This window comes from Cibotium barometz, chromosome 4, assembly GCF_041138505.1.
Source record: "Cibotium barometz isolate CiBa-2024 chromosome 4, ASM4113850v1, whole genome shotgun sequence".
Lineage (NCBI taxonomy): Eukaryota > Viridiplantae > Streptophyta > Polypodiopsida > Cyatheales > Cibotiaceae > Cibotium > Cibotium barometz.
The window spans coordinates 64,698,641-64,719,706 of record NC_141049.1 but is presented as its reverse complement, the minus strand read 5'-3'; the positions used below and the strand labels follow the sequence as shown (position 1 = coordinate 64,719,706).

Sequence of the window (21,066 nt, the reverse complement as noted above, 5' to 3'; positions counted from 1 at the left end):
GGCGACCCAGAGCCCGAGCACCGTATGGTCAGCACCCTCTAGGATCCTTCGTAGGTGACCTAACGCTTCACTCATAGGCCGCTTCCTTGGTCCCTCATCCACCGTACCGGAAGCTCACCATTTTAATTGAACCAAGGCTGGTCAAGACCTTGGCCGATCTTGCTATGCGAGATGTCCTCCGTTGACTCTCCGTCAGCTGTTGTAACTTTATCAGTTAGGTCTCTACGACCTCATTCTCAAGACGGTCAAAATGCTTCCCCAGCATTATTGACATAAAACAGTCATTTAAAAACAGGTTATAAATACAATTTCTATAATGAACTCTCATCTTTTACATTGTTCCACATCTGTCCACATTACTTAATCCATATCCAATTCATGTGTATTCCTATTCTCATCCAATTACATCATTTTTCATCTCATCACATCTTTCCTCATTTATCCTTATCACATCTCATCCACTCGCATCTACCCATATTCATATCCCATCACACCTCATCCATTTACATCATATATCATTCATTCACATCTATCTCAATTTACATCACATCTCATCACATTCATTTCACATCTCATCTCATTCATTCTTATCCTGATTCACATCACATCACATCTCATCCATTCACATCCCATATTATTCATTTACATCCGATTCACATGACATCACATCTCATTCATTCACATCACATTACATCTCATCCATTCATTCACATCGACATCACATCCTTTCACATACACATCCACATCCATTCTTCCACATACACATCCACATCCATTCTTTCACATACACATCCACATCCATTTTCATTACATCACATCTTATCACATCTATTCACATCCTATCACATCTCATACACATCCACATCCATTTCCATTACATCACATCTTATTTTCATCTTATCACATCCATTCACATCCTATCACATCTCATACACATCTTATCGCATCCCATTTACATCTTATCACATTCTATTTTCATCTTATTACATCCATTCACATCTTATCGCATCCTATTTACATCTTATCACATCCATTTCACATGCTATTCCCATTTAGTAGCTTTTTCTAGTTTGATTTCGATAATGAAACTTTTTCTAAATTTCTACCAATTGTTTGGCCTAATTAAAGGTTCCTTTCCTCGAACGACTATTTCTATATTCCTTCTCAATTCCTCAATTAAATTATATTCAATATTCCTCTTTTGAATAAAAGAATTCATGGGATTTACAGAAATCAATTCTACCCATATTTTCACTTTTGATAAATAATCATAAATTAAATTAGACTAAAAATTTATCTTCTTTCCATTTAATTTCTTGGATCTCAAATACCATGGGAATTTCTCTTTTTTGCATTTAATTATTTGCATTCCAATGTCATGGGAATTCCTCTTTTATCATCAAATATTTCTTATAAAATAAATTTATCTAAAATAAAATATCCATTATTTCAATATGCTAAGAATTTCTCTTTTTCCATCTAAATGATGGAATTTCAAATGTCATCGAAATTCCTCTTTTACCATTTAAATATTTCTCATAGATAAAATAAATTTATCTAAAATAAAATATCCATTATTTCAATATGCTAGGAATTGCTCTTTTCCCATCTAAATGATGGAATTCTAAATGTCATAGGAATTTCTCTTTTAATATTTAAATATTTCTCATAGATAAAATAAATTTATCTAAAATAAAATATCCATTATTTCAATATGCTAGGAATTTCTCTTTTTCCATCTAAATGATGGAATTCCAAATGTCATAGGAATTCCTCTTTTAACATTAAAATATTTCTCATAGATAAAATAAATTTATCTAAAATAAAATATCCATTATTTCAATATGCTAGAAATTTCTCTTTTCAATATGCTAGGAATTTCTCTTTTCCCATCTAAATGATGGATTCCAAATTATGTCATAGGAATTCCTCTTTTCCCATCTAAATGATGGATTCCAAATGTCATAGGAATTCCTCTTTCAACATTAAAAATTGAATTACTAGAAATTTCTCTTTTTTCTAATTAACTATTTATGCATAAACATAAAAATAAATTTTTTCATGATTATAATGACAATCATTTAATTAATCTAAGATGATTAATCTTAGAATATGGTAGGAAGTCCTCTTTTCATATTATGAATGTAAATGATTTATGTGTTAATTTTTTAAAAATTTTACCATAGCTTCGTTGCTATTACTGATAATTCTCAATAATTTTGAAAACATAAAGTTTAGTGATATCATATGATAGAATAACCATTAATTAGATCAATATCCAATTATGGACTTGATTCCTAATTTTTTCATGAATTAAATAGCATAAATGCATTAAAAAGCCACTTATTTGGCCTCAATTTGACAAGCATAGAATTTACTTTTAGATTAGAGAATTGCTTCATGAGAAGCTTCATTTGAATAAAGAATAGGTCATAGGAATGACCATTCTTTGGGGGAGAGAGAGACATGCTTTTAAAAAAATTTAATTTAAGCATGAATAAAAATTTATGTGTTTTATCACTACAATTCATTAAAGAACTTCAATTTAATAAAAAGCCATTCAATTAAATGCTTCTCAAGCTTGAGAGGGGTTGAGAAGAGAGAAACATTTAGAGATTTTAAAAGAAAAAGACCATAAACCACACTTTACCTCCTAGATTGCTTGATTCTTTAATCAATGTAGAGGCCCCCAACCAATCAATTGGTTTGGTATGTTGATGAAGACTCCAAGGAAGATTGAAGAGAGAGAGAAACTCCAATCTCTTCAATTTGTATAGAGGATAATAGAAAATATCATTATTTCAATATAATACTGGCATAGTATAGTTCTTATATTTTTTTACATAGGGCTAAGGATCTATTTATAGGTGAGAGAGGCCTCTAACCAAGTCCAACTAGTTTCTAGAATTTTCCAGGTTTCAGTTTGGCTGAATTTGGATAAGATTTGAACCCAGTTTGGCTGAATTTGGATAAGATTTGAACCTATTTTGGCTCCCTTTTGATTTGGTTTGATCCAGGAGAGAGGAGAGATAAAAATATCACAATATTTTTGAGTTTAAAACTCCACCACACATGTGAAATAGGTGCCTCCTTGAAGAGCCCCCTTCTCCTTACCAAGGTGTCAAAATTGAATCATTATACCCAAAATATCTCATTTTTTTAGTAATATTCATAGTTTTTTACTAATAAACCTTGTCCTTAGTCAACTCTTCATCTTATGTGAGCATTTACTCATTTTTAGGAGTTTTTCTTTTATTTTTTAATTTATCTCCTCCTTACATTTGGATTAATATTATTGGTCCATAAGAACCTTAATTGGAGCATAATTTAAAAATTTCTGAAAATTTGGACCCTTAGGCTAAGGTCCTTTTTACATATTTTCAATTAATTCCAATTGCACATTGGAAAGTTCTTTTTGAATTTCTGTTTCAACAGAAACCATTTTAGACACTAGGAGGATTTTTATATCCAAAAATATCTCAATTTTGGATTACCTCTCTCTAGACATTTTCTCTCTCCAGGTCAAAACAAGGTAAAACAAAATCTTTCTTTTATTTCAAAGAGGGGAATAATTACAAGATCAGAAGGGGAGGTTCTTACACCTGTACACCTTAAAAGCTGGAAGGAAGAATCTTACATTAAGAATCTTTAGCAGTTGTATAATGCTTGAGAAAACAAGCTATATGAATGTCCAACACAAGGACAAGGAAGACCGTACGTCGACTGAGTATCCACCAATTCCAAGGCACTGTAGAAGACTCTTCGGGCAGCTGATGCAAGTCCAAATAGTTGTAGGACTACACATATGTTGGTTGAATGTTGAAGAGGGACTCCAAGGAATTATTAGAATGAATATATGTTGCTTGCTAAAATATTCTCAAGACTGAATGAATTATGAGGATTTGAGGCGATTGCTTATATATATACTCATGATGGTGGTCGGCTAGTAGAAGTTGTAGGTCAGTATCATATTGGAGAAAAATGCTTAAATAATAGCATTTAATGCTACGAACCGTTGTCTTAACAAGGGTAAATGTTGTGCTACCTGACTTTGCCTACATGCTACTTCCATGATGGCCGACTGGTGCCCTATGTCACCTGGGCTCACCGACTACAGATGGGGAACCTACAAGCTGCCAACTGGCTGTCTTTGGTCCCTTATGGCCTACTTATTTCCTCTTGTGACTGGCTATCTTTGGTCCCCTATGGCCTACTTATTGCCTCTTGTGGACTGGCCATGTTATGGGCTAGCCCAAAGGCAAAATCTAATGCATCTTAATGCATGACCTAATGCTAAGGCGGACTTCTACATGCTTTACCTGATGAATTCTCCAAGTGGGTTAAGAGGACTAGCTCTCAACTCACCTCAATGGCTCGGGGACTGACTTGCGTAGCTTGTGCCTGACTGTCGGCTAGACTGAAGGCTCACAATGGGGTCACGATGTACGACAAATATTCTTATGTAGAATGGAAAGAGCCGTAGGCTTGATGGACTCCAAAAACAAAGTTCTTTAAAACCTAGCAAGAATTCTTGCTAACTCCCTTGCGCTTAAGGTCTCGAATGAATCAATCAAATATGGTGCCTCCCTTTCTCAATATATGAAGGGGTCATCCAATTGATTCATAAGAGAGAGCCTAAAGATGAGATTTTTAGGCAGAGACCTATAACTATGCTGACCACGACATATAAAATCTATGGAAAGGTCCTAGCACACCATCTTAAGGACTGGAAAAGACTGAGCAGGAGGATTTCGTCAATGGTAGATATATACTCCATGCCATTATAGCTCTTTGGGAAGAAGTGGAGCATGCTCAATAAACCCAACATGATTTCATGTTCTTCAAGAAAGATATTGACACACAACATTCCCAAAATGATGCTCTTCTTCAACCCAATGAAAATAAAAGCACAAGGAAGCCCTCTGGTTAGATCGATATGGCAAGCCTGGAAGTCAAAATTCAGACTACATAGCAAGATCAGAAAGCACAACGTTGGTATTGCCTCTCAATGATATTTATAGCTTATAGGCATTGATTAGATTCCAATTTATGGAGTGTTATAATATCGTTCGGCAAAGCTTCTCTTGCAGCAAAACACAACATTGGTATTGCCTCTCAATGCAAAAGCCGTACATGTATGGCCATGTTCTCTTTTTTATTAGCCTTGTCCATGTCTCAACATTATTACTTACCACTATATTAATACTTTAAAAACTCATCGACCATGTGAGGGAGACCAAGAAAGAAAATAGAGAACGACTTTGAATTCCATCGACGCAACTAAACAAATTTCTAAAATGGTCCACACTACGTTCCTATTTTGTATGGTCTTGGAATTGAGTTACCTGTAAAGTCTAGCTCCTCTGGGTGTTCTGCAATTGGGTTTTGTTATATCTTTTCACACAGATTATAGCCGATATGATTGCATTCATTTAATCCTTACTACAAAAACAAAACTAAGTTGAATTATGCCGTCAAAATATCAACCAATGCTCGGTTAAAGACGAATTTCTGCTATATTCATGTTTGTTCACATTTCTGCTACAATTCTATGTGGATTTTGAAAAATTCCGCTTTATCGTAGAAAAACGACACCTCATCTCTTTTAAAAATAGCTATAATTGAAGAAATTATTCTGATTTTTGGATATGGGATAAATACGGTGTTAAAATCACTGACGTGACTCCAAACTCTTTTCTGCGGTTACGGTTACGCTTGGTTTTCTTTGGGGGGAAAATAAGAGGAGAAAAAGCATACTCAAAAAGACTTTTTAGCCACCAACATTCATTTTCATGGACGAACTGCACAAAAGTAACCACCAACATTCATTTTCAAGAATGAATGGAAGAACCAAGTCCGCAACGTGCCTTCCGTTTCTTTTCCCGGGAGCACTTACTCGTTCGGCATTCAAGATCAATCAATAAACACAAGAGAGCAAAGTTCAATATAAATAATAGCTAGTTAGGTACAAACAGGCGAAGAATCTTCGGTACGTAGTGAATGATGATAGCGACGGCAAAGGCAAACACGGATGGGCACGATAAAAAAGAGTGTTGAGCAATTCGCGGTCCAGCAGGGAAAAAGAAACAACGAGGTGGTGTTCTTGAAGCTTTTGACTACGTACTAAGGAAAGGTCTTTTGGGAGGGAAGGGAAGGGAAGGGAAGGGAAGGGGAGGGGAGGGGGGGTGCTATATAGTTTAGTTGTGACGTCCGTCCGAAACAGCCTTCAAACGCACTTTCCTTTGCGAACTACACACAGCCACCATGTGACTGAAAATAAGCAATGATACGGGTCCCATCTCAAACACTTTGTACAAACCTTTTTTGTTCGTTCTACCCGGCGAGTTTGCACATAAAGGAGAGACGAGTCTCCCTTCCTTACACAGATTCACTACAGATTACGTACAAGTAGCATCAGTTTTTTGAAGTCGTTCGCAGATTCATTACAGATTACGGTTTGCAAGTTGCATCAGTTTTTCGAAGCCTTTCAAGGCCACAGAATATATCATATCGTTTTATCCCAAAACCAACGACCACGTTACATTTAATATTAAGAAAAGGCCCTACGCCCCAGTTGGCCCTGCACAGCTTGGAATGGGGCAAATGCGGGCCTTCATTCCACGTCGTCATAAATTGATGACATGCACACCCCATGACTTGCTTGCATGACATCATTACATCTCAAAACAGACCCGCCAGGAGCGAGCAATCTGGGTGAAGGTTTTACAAAGGCAGAGGCAAGCAGAAGCCTCAAAATTCTATGTTTTCTTATCGCGACGTGCCGTGCAGCATACACAATGTCCCCCCGTCAAACTACTCCACCGTGACCTTTCATTGGTTTTTGTGACATACGCTTTCACAAACTATGCACTCATTCCACATTCATTTTCAGCAACACACTTACTATTCATAGATATGTCAGCCCCCATCTTTTTCAGATAATTAATTTCTACATTATGCAGGTGGGTAGAAGCGAAAAACAAGAAAAAAGACCCACCTTTCCTTCCAAAAGCTCTGCTACATAAAAAAAGCAAGCACCTCCCCCCAAAAAAATATTTTGTTCTCACCACAATTTAACAACCCTATGCACATGAGCGCTAATTTAATTCATACATCCGATAGCATTCATCGCCCGGTGTTACTATATGAAGGACAAAAGATGTAACCACCCGTCTAGCGCTCCCAAAACTCGTTCATACGGAAGGGCAAAGAGTAGAACTCTGCATTGCGAGCGTCTGCGTCCCATTTTCTGAACTTCTTCCAGTACTTCAAACCGCTGTGTTTCTTGGCATCCTTTCCTCTCAAAGAGTTGTCTAGTATCATGGCCAACGTGAATCCCACCGTGGCAGGGGACGAGAAGATGACGAAAAGAAAATCGTTGAACTGCGAACACACCTAGTAATCAGTACCTGCTATTACATATATATAACAAGTGAATGAAAAGGAATTGGACTTCCGACTAATCATAAAAATTACAAGCAAACAAATGAACACTAGATGCATACATAACAATGCTTCATACACTATCTCGTACATGAATACGTGTATAATTGGGTACACATTTATACACGTAAACACAAAACGTAAACACAAGACATACATATTACGTAAGTTCTAAGGAATTTAAAACAGCCGTAATTTAAAATAGCTAATTGTGACTGCCTGACACGAAATACTTTGATTTTTATAATGTTCAAGTACATACATGACATGAATCTATATATGTCCATATTTATATTTATATTTGTGTAACATACCCAGTGTGAGTGGGTTCTGACGGGTCCATGGCCTGCACTGCCTGCGTACTGGGTGAAATAGTAAGGCACTGAAATGCCCATGTATAATGAGAAACCCAATATGAACTTGCTCCGGGACTCGTTCATGTGCACGAATTGCAAGAACGAGAGACCGCAACCCACTGCCCAATAATGAAAAAAGAAAATGCAATACAAATAAACGGATAAGTAAATGGTACTACTGATAAGTGTGAGTGCTAAGAAAAAGAAAAAAAAGTCATCTCAACAAGCTTTTATTTCTTCAGCACTATAGTTTCTAGACAACTAATAAGAAGGACCTAGTGCCATTACGTATATATATATATATATATACACTCACCAACTTTACTGAAGAGGAGACAAAAGATAGCAGCAGCAATGGGCCCAGGAACAGAAGCTAAAATAGCGCCAAATTTGCCTGCAAAATATTAGCTTAAATTATTAAAATTGGAAAAGAAGATGACAAGAAATCACATGAGCGTAGTATTTTTTTTAGGATAACCCAGCAGACATTAAGTATAATACCAAATAAGGAGAAGAATATCATGAATCCTGCAGCTATCTCGGTTACACGTCTGCTGCCCACTCTCGTCACCCCTAGAAGCCCAGCATTTTCACTACATCCCACGCAGACGTGATATTTCATTTTCAAAAATTCAACCATCTTCATGCTCAAAAATGCCTTTCAAAAAATCACATAAAAAGTGTCCTATATTGTACTAAATTTAAAAAATCACATAAAAACGGTCCTATATTAATACTAAATTACCATCCTACGGAACCGCCTACACAAAAGCTGCAATTATTACTCACATGGAAACGGTGGATCCAGTAAGAGTTCCAAACATTCCATCTATGAGAATCCCTATTCCCTAAAACCAACAAATAAAAGAATTATTTTTACGATAATTAGCGGAAAAAAAGGTGATTTTCCAAAAGAAAAGCAATGATGCTCTTTAGGAAATCCCCCCAAAAAAAAAAAGTGATGGGTCACCTACCTGCCAACCTATTCCCCTACTCATGATAAAAGGAGGAGGAGGGGTGGCACTGGCAAATCTCATTGCTGCTAGGTAACCACCCGTAGACTACACACACAAACGCCCAAAAAGGCTTTGTCAGCAGAAGCACCCCCAACAGCCTTACCAGGAGAGAAAATTAAAAAATACAAGAGCTCAGAAAAGTCAAAAAATTTATTTACATTCACAACATATGTACCATTTACTTTCATGCACAATTGTGCAAATGTATCATAACAATAAGAATTTTTTTATTTTTTATTTTTAAAAAGCATAATGGCTATGCATGTTGGACTTTGCCTCTATAGTTGCCACGAGAACAGAGGCCATCATCGCAAAAGTGTGAGCTGCATCGAAGGTGGGTGCTCCCCATTCGAGAGGGTAGGGAATCCTCAACCTGCTCGCAGAAAACAGAGAATATCCCCATGCTCAAAAAACAACACAAAAAACATAACAGTTCACACCGCCCTCTCTGGAGGAACCGAAAAGAAATAAAAAGATTACTCATTCTCTCCAACATGAGAAGAAATTTACGCCCGTTTCTTGAAGGTACTCCCAAAAGTACCCTTCAAGAAAAGGGTTTGCACCACTACAAAAAAAAAAAAAAAACACACCTCTGCTTCCAGTACAGATACAGCAAGAAACCAAAGGCCAAACAAAGCAAAGAGCGTGATCAATTGGTTAATTAAGCTAATCGTGGTTAATTTACTCACCATGGAGCTGCCTTCACTAACCCAGAACGATCAGTCCTGCAGTGCTCCTGAGTCAAGAGGGGGGAGTGCCTGTAGGCTCCGCTTACAGTTAGAAGATGGGCGTATGCCCATATCACTGGGACTGTCAACAGTATGCAATATCGCTCAAATATGTGCAGCCTGCCTTTGTGCTTCAAATACTGCAAAACAAAATTTGCAGCCCATGTATAAGACTAAAAGCACCTTACCGCTACCGCCGTATCAAGTTAAAAATCCATTAGACTCACTTGAGAGAATATGACTAGGGCAATCAATTGTGGAAGACCGATCTCTATGCACTTGGCCACCTGCAATGGGTGGGCAACCGGCCATCAAACAAAAACTAAAAATTATACACTTACATCATGAAAACCATAGATTACGCCTATTTATGTACTAATAACGTTGATATTGCTAAAACTCACCACTGGGAAACCCAGTCCGTATAACCCAAGACTGACCAGTCCCACTAACGGAGCAGCTCCAAGAGGGCTAATGTATCTGGAGATGCAAGAAAAAATGTCGATGGTACCGCAACACAAGACGATTACATGCACAACAATTAAATCACACGGAAGCAGTTAATTACCTCGTTACAATACCCCACAGACCACTGAAACCAAGGACTATTTGTATGCTGGAGGACGCGATAAGGGCCCCTTGGATGGCACGCATAGTGTGCAAAAACCTCTGCATAATTAGTGGAAACCAATGGTTTAAAGAACTCTGCAAATTACAACCGTTCAAAAGAATGCACCGAGGGAAGGTGGATAACGCATTGGCATGTACCTGGTGCTGATCAGGGATGCCTTGCATCTCGTCCGAGTATATTATTGTGATTATGGGCACAATGAACGCGTAGGATCCCCCAACCACGGCCGGCAAGCGAGTCCCAAACCATGATTGCAGCAAGGTGTTAATCCCAGTAGCAAACAGGAGGGTCTGGATCACTCTTACTTTGTCATTCTACGGAAGGATCATACCACAACAATTTTCCAGTTAGAACAGGAGGGACAAACACAATGGGATTCCGAATAACAATGCAAGTGTCATTAAACAGAGATTCACACCAAAAGAAAAAAACGGAAAAAAAACTCACATTGTCACCACCCATTTGAGGAACCAGAAGAGTGGGGATGAGGACTGTAGTCCCCAGCACCACAAAGTAATGCTGAAACCCCAGAATAATTGCCTGTGCTGCATAGATTAAACAAGGGAAAGACACTCATATGCATGAATTAAGCAAGGGAAAAACGCTAGGCAGCGCAAGTATTTGGGAACTTGCAGGAGACACTTACGCCATGAGGGGGGGCTGGTGATGCAGAAGTCAATGCCAGGAAGCTGGTCCTTGGGATGCAAGTGACTGAAATCTTCAGCTTTCTGCTGGTTTTGGTTGGTCATGGCTTAAGCACCGCAACACACACACAACCATAACCAGATATAACTCACACCGCAGAAAAAAGCAAGAGGCGGAATGGAAGTGAAGGGGGGATGAAGAAAAAATGGGCTCAAAACTTGAGAATGAAAATTGATATTAATAAATAATAATAATAATAAGCAGTTTTGAACAAGGTCAAGCATCTCCAAATCGAACTTCTTATTAATCCCCGAGATCCCAAAAACGAGCAGGTCAAGGCCCAAAAACCACTCTCCTGCCAAGAAAACCACCCGACACTCCCCTCGGATACCAGCTTCAGCCCTGCCTTGATTAAGGCTATTTAAAAACAACATCATTTCCTCTAATTACGGCCTTGTAAGTTGTCAGCCTCCGGACGACATATTTACCCAGCCGCCCACACTAGATATTCGTTTACTGTGATAAATTATGGCGAAATATCCCCTCCCCCAAAACAAGTTCCAACGGACACCACACCACACCACCTACCAACTCTTGTAAGGCTAAACTACATTTAAGTAGAACTCTTGTGTCTCATACCATAGGGAGTCGGGACCCATCTCTAGCTGATCTCACAAAGAAAAAAATCCTCCATTATTCTAGCGAATTGCAATGGTATGACTTACTCTGACATCATACTTTGTCTAGTGCGTTTTGACCCATTTCCCTGAGATACCATGATGTGAATGAAGAAGGTTTTAGGTTGGGTGTCTTTGCGGAGCATCACCTAAGAAATCACCTTCTTTGAACACTAAAGTAATAATAAAAATGCCCTTCTTTTAACACTACAAGTAATAATAGAAATGCATGTCAATGGACCATGAGCCCTCCTTCCTCCAATGGGTTAGAAGTGAGAACGAGTCCCCCATCCTCTAATGCACATGAATCACGGGATTATTGTGCTATAGATTCTCAAAGCTTTTGTGCGCATCAATATATTATATATTGGCTACAACTCCCTATTGTAATCCATCCATGATCTCCCCCTCCCCCCAAATGGTATCTAGGTGTCCTTAGTTATGAGGGTGGGTGGGTTTGGGTACCCTTATTCTACGATCCTACATACAAACAAGGGACATTTTTCTAAGGTCTAATAGTAGCAGCTATGTGTCCTTAGAAGGGAGTTGAGGGTGGGTGGGTTTGGGTACCCCTTATCCTATGGCATGCAAACAAGGGGCATTTTTCCAAGGTCTAATAAGAGTATACACATCAATACAATAAGTGTATTATTCATTAAACCCCAACGTACTTGACTTTAATAAACATTCTTAAATTATATCCTTCATGTATATGCAATTAAGGAAAATGGTACATGTATGTAAACATGTAGGATACCACAAGGTCGTATCAAAAATAATTGATGTCCTTATGGTGTTCCTCAATAAAAATAATGGATGTCCTTATGGTGTTCCTCAATGAGGCAGACATCCATGTGGTACACTCGTATTGAGTCTATACAATAATTCATTAAACTCAAACTTGCTTGACTTTAATAGACATGCTTAAATTATATCCTTCATGTATATGCAATTAAGGAAAATGGTACATGTATGTACTAAAACATGTAGGATACCGCAATGTCATATCAAAAATAATGGATGTCCTTATAGTGTTCCTCAATGAGACATCCATCTAAATTTACTATAATAGATTGGAAACAAATTTTGTGTCATGGAACCATTTTGATAGTGACAACGAAGGACACACCAAAACAATACCATATCATTATAGGGTTGACAAACTAAGCGTCCACTTAAACTATGCACATAATTTAAAAGATATGGAACTCCATATCACTTACGTTCAAATTTGAAATTGATCTCCTTCACATGATTTTGCATTGTGCACGTGCACGTGCAAACACACACACTGTGTGCATACACATGCATGTGCAAGTGTATGTGTGTATGTGCATGCACAAAATGTATTTCAAGCACCCTTCTTTGTAAGTCAAATTACATCAAAGACCAAAAAGTTGCATCTACCATAAGAATGCACATCATATCAAGACCTACTACATTCTTCGAATGGCATCATTTTGGGATTGATAGCTCATGCAACCCATGTTAGAACAACAATATTGTATTATGTTTTGTTAGGTGCCAACAACCTTTTTTAGCAATTGTTGCATTATTTAATAGTGCTACCCAAGTAATAAATACATCTAACTTCTTTACAACCCTCTTAAGAGACTTGTTTTAAGTAGCTATAAATTTAAAAGTTAACCTCTTGTTGTACTATTACATTAATAACTCATGAGACTATTGTTTTAAACTTGTTTTCAAACCTCTCACTACAATATAATGTCAAAAATAAAGAATCCACTTTTGTAATCTAAGTATGCTCATGATTAAAGAGCATTGTAACTTCACCAATAGATTGTTACATCATTGAATAGTTGTTGAACCATCAATTGGTCCATGACTAGAAAGGCTACTAAGTCTCGACAAGCCAAGAGGGAGATAGAACTTTGCATCTTGAAAAAGTAAACATTGTGGTTGTTCACTGCAAGGAAAAACATGCTATAAAGACTCTCCCGCCAAATGACACCTAGCCAGGTTTTAAAAGTTATTATTGTAGTTTGGAGAGTCATAACAGACATGTTGCATTCTTACTTTTGATAAAATTGTATTCTTTTCAGCCTCTTAATAACCTTGTTTTGAGTATGAAACTTAACCTCTTGTCAAATCTTTTACATTGACAACTCAGGTGGCTATTGTTTGAACTTCTTTTCAAACCTTCACATAATATCACAACATGTTAATGCCAATTTCACACAATATCACAGCATGGTAATGCCAATTTCACACATATCACAACATGATGGTAATGTCAATTTCATACAATATCACAACATGGTAATGCCAATTTCTTTTTTGTGATCTAATAATGGGAATGATTTAAGAGCATGGTAGCTTCAGCAAAATATTGTTACATCATAAATAGTAGTTAGCTCATCAATGGTGGTGGATGGAGTGAAAGGCTATATAGGAGGGAGATAAAACTTTGCATCTTAAAAAAGTAAACATTGTGGATGGGCAACAAAGATGGAAGACTTGTGGGTTCTTCCACAGAATTGGCACCTCGGATTTCTTACAGAGGAAATCCATAAAGAAAGCATCATTGTTGAATGTGCATGCATGATTGGAACGTGTACATCATGGAGCTCATGAAGGACATTTCAATGATAATAATGTAAGACCTCAACTTGGAGGTCTTGGAGAGGTAAAGTAGCAATGGGAGATGCTATGGAGTTTTGAAGCTCATACGAGAGCTAAAGGTATCAAGAATGGTGACTACAAGAACCTTACGGAAAGGAGGTTGCAAAAATTTTAAGAGGCGTAGTTGAGCAACACCTTGGGGTTGCTAATGAGAGAGAAGGCAATCAAAAAGTAGTAGAGGCAGCAGGCCATTGCTTGGAATAGCAACAAAAGGCAAACACAGAACACAGTCACGGTTGCATGTAGTAGAGAGAGGCAAACACAGTCACGATTGCATGCAATATAGAGAGGTAAATGCACAATCAACACAACAAGGAGAGTCGGCAATTGCCACCCAGTAGCATCAACATCACCTGGAGGAGAGCCGACATCACCTGGTAGAGGGAGAGTGAGCAACACACAACAATTTATCAAAGCAAAGACAGCAAAGTCGAACACAGCTAGGATGTAGTCAAAGTTGCCATGAAAGCTCTAAAGAAGAGAGCTTGGTTGTAGACGTGTTAAGTGGGCCACAAAGGAGTAGCATTGTAGCTACAGTCCTAGAGGCCAGTGAAAGCAACGAGGAAGAGTTGGAGCTGAGAAGAAAAGTAGCGAAGAGCAGCATGCACTTGCTGACTCTCCCACTCATCATTGAAGCTGCCCATAAGAAGCAGCACCAAGAACGGCTGTGACTCCATCGACAAGTGTGTTGGTGGTGAAGTGAAGGACTAAGGCCTTTCATAGCAGAGAAACTAGGGCAAAAATGTGCTTGTTATCAATAAACAACGGCAGCAACTATAGCCAGTAGAGAGGAGAAAGCCATGGCGGGTGTGAACTGCAGGTGTAGGGTAGCGTGGAGAAGACGAAGCCTAACTTTGGGAGAAGCACGCAGAGTGACCAACCATAGAGAAGAGATAAGGCTTTTTTTATTTTTATTAACTCAAGGTGGCCAATAAAGAGGAGAAAGCCATGGCGAATGTGAACTGCAGGTGTGCAGGGTAGCGGCGGGGAAAAGACGAAGCCTGACTTTGGGAGAAGCACAGAGAGCAACCGACCACAGAGAAGCGATAAGGCTTTTTTTATTTTTATTAACTCAAGGTGGTTGTTTAAAACCCTAAGAGATAAGGGTTTGAAATTTTCATCATGTAAATAAATCCAAGCATAAGCCCTCATTCACATGCTTTAAAGCATTTACAGACACATGCATTTTTCGGTCTCTCGAAGCCATGTCAACCCGCTATGATATATGCAAGAGGTGCAAAGGATATTGACGTAGCCATGTTGTGAGCTACGAAGGTGACCATGAGTGGCACATGATTTATTTTGTATACGTATGAGAGTGCCCTGCCCAGGCCACGAAGAGCCTTAAAAAGGATTGTAACTTGCAACTCACCCATGTTATGCGGGTCCCCTGCCCGAGTTCATGGGTGCTCAAAATGGATGTAATTGTATTGTGTTAGGTAATACCATTGTGTTAGGGAATGTCCATATGTGCATGTTCCCGATGAAGTGAGAATAAAGTTGGATCCAAAGGCATAGAAATGCATCTTCATTGGTTATGCTTTGGAGAAAAAAGGTTATAAATGTAATAACCCTACCATTCATGAGATGTAAGTAGAGATGTTGTCTTTGATGAGATGTATAACTGTGGTATGCACCAGTGAAGGTAACATAAGATGTAGCTGTAAGAAGTAATGATACTACCCCACATGTAGAGTAGTAAAGCACAAGTGCTTAGTGGACCTAGAGAATCCTTTGATAGTGGATCCAATGTTAGTGCATGTTCAAGCAAGTTGAGGATAGATAAAGGTACACATATATCATGCAAAGGAAAGGAGAAGGTAGGTTAACCTTTTGTGCCTAATGTATCAGTAGGTCACTCTTATGTGGATGGTGACTCTAGTGGCTCAAAGTAGAGCCTTGATGAGAGGAGCTTGGTATTCCAATAGTGTTCACTCCTGGTACAAGGAGAACCAGAGTTATTTTTTGAGGACAGCTTGTAGTGATCCAAGTGTATGAGGTTTATAAGGGTTAGATACCCTGTGTTGATAGGTTGAGATATGAATGGGAAGATGCCATGGATGAGATGGTAGCATTGGAGCTAAATGTAACATGGGAGTTAGTGTCTTTACCTAAGGAAAAGAAGGCAATTGGAAGTAAGTGGGTGTATAAGGTAAAGCATAAATCAGATGGATCAATTATAGTAAGCTAAGATTGGTTATTAAGGGTTATGCACAAACCTATGGCATGGACTATAAGGAGACATTCAAACTGATTGCATGAATGGAAACTTTGTGAACTATTATTGCTATATCTATAAAGAGTTTTACATTAGATGGATGTAAAGGATGCCTTCTTGCATGATGATTTGCAAGAAGAAGTATACATGATGTAGCCACCAAGATATGAGAGTGATGCACACCTAGATTTTGTGTGCAAAAGTTACGCAAAGCCTTGTAGAAGAGACACCCAGAGCATGGTCAAACAAGATCGGGGAGTTTCTTGTCACCATTGGATTTTACATATCCAATGCAAATAGAGATATCATGTTATTTATGTCAAAAATATAGATATAGGGATCATGCTAGTTATGTGAAAAACATAGATAGAAGGATCATGCTATTAGTCATTTATGTGGATAACTTGATTATCACTGATGATAGTGATGTTGAAGTACATGATCAGGAGGATTTTGAAGCAGAGTTTGAGATAAAGGATTTGAGTGACCTAAGGTATTTCTTGGGCATAGAGGTGAGATGATCACCTCATGGCATTTTGTTATTACTATGGCTTGGACATGTTGTCCAAGTATGATATAAGAAGTTATAAGCCTATTTCAGTGCCATTGGAGTAGAACACAAAGCTTTCCATATGTATAGGTGAGCTTTTGGATGACCCACTATGTACAAGCACATAGTGGGCAGTTTGATCTACATGGCCAGACTTGAGTTACGTTATTAGAATTGTGAGTTAGTTTTTGTAGTTCCCTAAGAAGCCACCCTTGGATGTGGTTAGACAGATTCTCAAGTACATAAGTCCACAATTGGTTATGGACTTTTCTATGAGACTGGCATAGAGATAAAACATATAGGTACACAGATGTTGATTGGGTTAGTAGTGCCACAGTAGATAGGAGGTCTACCAGGGGATTTATTTTTTCTTTTGGGAGTGTTTCTATAGTTGGAGTAGCAATAAAAAACCAACAATTGCCTTGTTGAGTACAAAGGCAAAGTATAGGGACACTATGGCAGCTTGGTTTCAAAAGCTACTTCATGATATGGGTGAGCCCATGGATAGGGTAGTTGTCATTTATTGTGACTACATGAGTAGCATATAGTTGGCCAGTAACCTAGTATACTATGCTAGGATAAAGCACATTGAGGTGTATTATCACTTTGTGAGGGAGAAGGTTCTAGCAGGTGGCTAACATCTTCATGAAGGCACTTGGTACAAAGGATCTCCATAGGTTTAGGAGCTTACTTGGAGTGTAGTGTGTGGAGTTTAAGCTCAAGGGGGGCGTTGAGATATTGAGCTCAATTAGTGATGTGGACATTGATGAGTGGACATTAGGTGTGATAGCATTCGCACTTATGCCACTCACATGTTTGGTGAGATTATGGTTGATTTGCCGCTAGTGAGAGTGATGAATGATAGGTTGTGTGATAGCCAATTTGGATTATTAGAGTTATGACATAGTTATAGCACTAGCTCATGTATTTGGGTTCACACTATGGCCCGGCCTTTGCAAATTATGGTACTCCGGAGGGTAATTTCCCTTATAGTATGTACTCATGACTCTTTATGTTAATGGTTGTAGAGAATCTGCGAAGAAGATAGAATAAAATTCATCCATCCATCTCTCTTGTGTCTTGCTCTCTCTGGTGTGTATGTTTGCTTACAAAGAACCTCAAGCTTTCCCTCTCCCTGCATTCTCTTTACCTGATTGCCCTCTCTATGTAGAAGGTCTGAATTGGTTGGAAGGGGTGGAGGACAATGCAAAAGAAAAGATTTTAAAGGAGAATCTAGATTTGGTTTCCTTATTTATTGATGTTGATGTTGATTTTGTCTAAATAGTCTCTCAATATGAGTCGACGGATGTGATGTTTATAGATCTAGCACCGTTAAAGAAGATTCTATAAGAGGCTAGAGAAGCATATGTTCCAGTAGAAATAAAAGCTTTGATTACTGCAAAAGAGACACATGATAAGGACATGCAAAGGTTGAGCTTAGGAAAATGAACTTGTAAATATGAATCTGAGTGATGAGAAAAATCCTTGGATTGTAATGGTTATAGTGCCAAGCTAGAAACAAAATGGAGACAGAAGTTAAAGGAATTGCTATATTAGGATATAAAGATTTTTTTTCTTGGGGTTATACATATATGACGGGCATTGATCCCATCTTTTATGAGCATAAGATTAACCTTAAGGAAGATGTTGTTCCTGTGTTAATGGTACCAACTGAGAACTGAATTATGCCAAGTAAGCCAAATAAAAAATTGATAAATTGTTGAAGGTGAGCTTCATTTATCCACTTGATAAGGAAGTTGGGTGTCACCAATAGTGATTGTGCCTAAGAAAAATGAGAATTTATAGGTCTCTTATAGGTTTTGGTGGATTACAAAAAGTTGAATTCAACCACCATGACATACCCCTTTCCCCTCCTAGCTCTAAATACATATTATCTTCTATGGATGGAGTAGGTGGATATATGATGTACTCATTTTTGGATGGTTTTAGGCTGCTACAATCAAGTCCAAATGGCTCTAGAAAGAAAAAAAAGCCTTGAGGCTCATTATTGGATGGTTTCAGGTGGCTACAATTAGGTCCGGGTGGCTACAATTAGGTTCGGGTGGCTACAATTAGGTTTCAGGTGGCTCCAAAAGAAAAGAAGCTTTTGTTTATAGAATGGTCTAATATGATGGCATTTGGATTGAAGAATTCCCCTGCCACTTTCCAAAGAATGGTACATGAGATCTTTTATGATTATCTCACAACTTTCATGAGAGTGTTAATGACTCCAAAGTTTTTGGGCATTACTAGGTTGCATTGTTTCAAAGGAAGGATTATTAGTGGATCCCCAAAAGGTGATTGTTATTGTGAAATTACAAGCATCGTGTTGTAATATCAAGTAATTAGGTAGATTTCTTTGGACATATCAAATGACACACACAATTACTCCGGTATTGGCATATGCGCCATGTCCAGTTGTTGCTAAAAAAAGAATATGCTCAATATGTGTAGAATGATGATCACTATGAAAAGGAAATTTGGAACCTTAAGCTCATGCTCACAATAGTCTCGATTGTGATGGATGAGGTTTCCATGTCTTTATTTGATACCTCATTTGTTGTAATCAGGAGTGCCCTCATGCAAAAGACAAAAGGAGAATGGTACCACTCAATTTATTATGCAAGCCAGATGCTTTCTAGTGCAAAGAGAAGAATTGCTTTGCAACTCTGAGGGAGGCCTTAGGTATGATATACTCAATATATAAGTTTTGGAATTACCTATTGGTACTTGTTTTGTTTTCCATGTTGACCACCACCACCATCAATTGGCTTTAGTATATTTGGTGAATAAGACAAATATGACAGGAAAGTGGTTGTTGTTGCTGTTGCAAGAATTCAATTTTACAATACATCATAGACTTGACAATGATTTCTTGTCTTGGATAAGTTCAGAGAGCTACTAGATGGTGTACTAGGCCAGTTTCTAGATGGTGTGCCAAGCTAGTTTCTGGATGTCGATATATTTACTTTGGAAGTTTCTCAAATGACTTGGTATGATGATGTTCTTGATTGGTGGAGAATTTTTAGAAGGAATGTTTGAGATCACCAAAAGGGATTCACTCATTTACTTTGGAAGTTTCTCAGATGACTTGGTATGATGATGTTCTTGATTGGTGAAGCATTTTCAGAAGGAATGTCTAAGATCACTAAAAGGGAGTCACTCTCTGTAGAACATTTATGGTGGTTGCAAGAGCTAATTGTATAACTTGGGGATAGATCAGGTATTATGGAGGTGTGTACTAGGTCATTGAGCAACCTTTGGTTCTTTTGCAGAGGCACACCAACAAGGAATAAGCGGTAGACATTTATGGTGGTTGCAAGCTAATTGTATGAGTTGGGGATATATTAGGTATTATGGAGGTGTGTACTAGGTCATGAGAAAGGTTCTTTTATAGAGGCACACCACAACAAGGAATAAGCGGAAGACATTTTTATGGAGATATTACACATCATAAGTTTTTCTAGGAGGATTATGGTGGTGAGGCTACTGACAACAACTATTATGGCTCACCTAAACCCCCCTTGAAACACATCCAACAAGAGATTACCTAGTGAACCGCAACTATCGTGAGGATCTTTCCAATGGCCAAGCCAATAACCCTTGAGGTTTCCACGCTCCACAACTCCTTGAGAAGCGCTCTTTGTGTGACTACCCTTTGTAGTGACATTTACACTGAGGTGTGATGGCTCAATATCCAGGTCATCCTCTTCAAGCAAGGTGAGTGAAGCCATGTTTACATGTAGCATTCTCCCTTGGAGTCTCTGTTTTACTTTGGCTTTGGCTTTTGCTTCCTCTTGAGCTTGTCTGATTTGAGTCTGATTTTTTCCTTGGTTAGCTCCTTCTTGTGCTTTAGAATATACTCTTGTTCAAGAATTTCCTAGGTCACGGTCCATAATATTTTTTGAGCTTACTTCCCTTGATGTATCCCTCCATTTCTACCCATCGATGGTTTCAATTCAGTCGTTTCTAGTTCTTTCTGTTTTAGGTTATGGTCAAACCAATGTTTTCTCCGTAATTTCTCGACCATAAGCCCATGAGATGCAATTAGCCGGGTTTCATCGAGTTTTTCTAAGTCAATCAGTCTCTCAGTTAATGCATTTTCCATAACCCTTTCTTGTACTGCAATACGCAGGCTTGGAACTAAGAATTCCATAGG

At 38.2% G+C, this 21,066-nt stretch overlaps 1 protein-coding gene across 3 annotated transcripts; it reads right to left on the bottom strand.

Moving 5' to 3' along the window:
* Nucleotides 1–6,930: 6,930 nt before the first annotated feature.
* On the bottom strand, nucleotides 6,931–11,211 carry LOC147639507 (nucleobase-ascorbate transporter 2-like). 3 transcript variants are annotated; one of them, XM_086792060.1, is made up of 14 exons: nucleotides 10,821–11,211; nucleotides 10,622–10,719; nucleotides 10,312–10,488; nucleotides 10,112–10,212; nucleotides 9,948–10,023; nucleotides 9,771–9,830; nucleotides 9,505–9,683; nucleotides 9,092–9,188; nucleotides 8,774–8,860; nucleotides 8,589–8,647; nucleotides 8,301–8,392; nucleotides 8,116–8,193; nucleotides 7,758–7,918; nucleotides 6,931–7,383 (listed from the first exon to the last, which is right to left on the bottom strand). In XM_086792060.1, exons 1-14 carry the CDS (start codon nucleotides 10,921–10,923, stop codon nucleotides 7,174–7,176), a joined length of 1,578 nt encoding a protein of 525 aa, XP_086648186.1. In that variant the 5' UTR covers nucleotides 10,924–11,211; the 3' UTR covers nucleotides 6,931–7,173. The 3 variants fall into 3 exon arrangements, with proteins under 3 accessions (XP_086648186.1, XP_086648196.1, XP_086648206.1); XM_086792070.1 differs by having other exon boundaries at nucleotides 7,179–7,412; XM_086792080.1 differs by having other exon boundaries at nucleotides 7,179–7,409.
* Nucleotides 11,212–21,066: the final 9,855 nt, after the last annotated feature.

Bases quoted from the DNA above. Each gene is read 5' to 3' on its own strand.
- LOC147639507 (XM_086792060.1), bottom strand. From the start codon at position 10,923: ATGACCAACCAAAACCAGCAGAAAGCTGAAGATTTCAGTCACTTGCAT. The intron at 10,213-10,311 runs GTACATGCCAAT...CTAATTATGCAG, and splicing joins GCATCCCTGATCAGCACCAG to AGGTTTTTGCACACTATGCG. The intron at 9,189-9,504 runs GTGAGTAAATTA...TTCTGCGAGCAG, and splicing joins TTAGTGAAGGCAGCTCCATG to GTTGAGGATTCCCTACCCTC.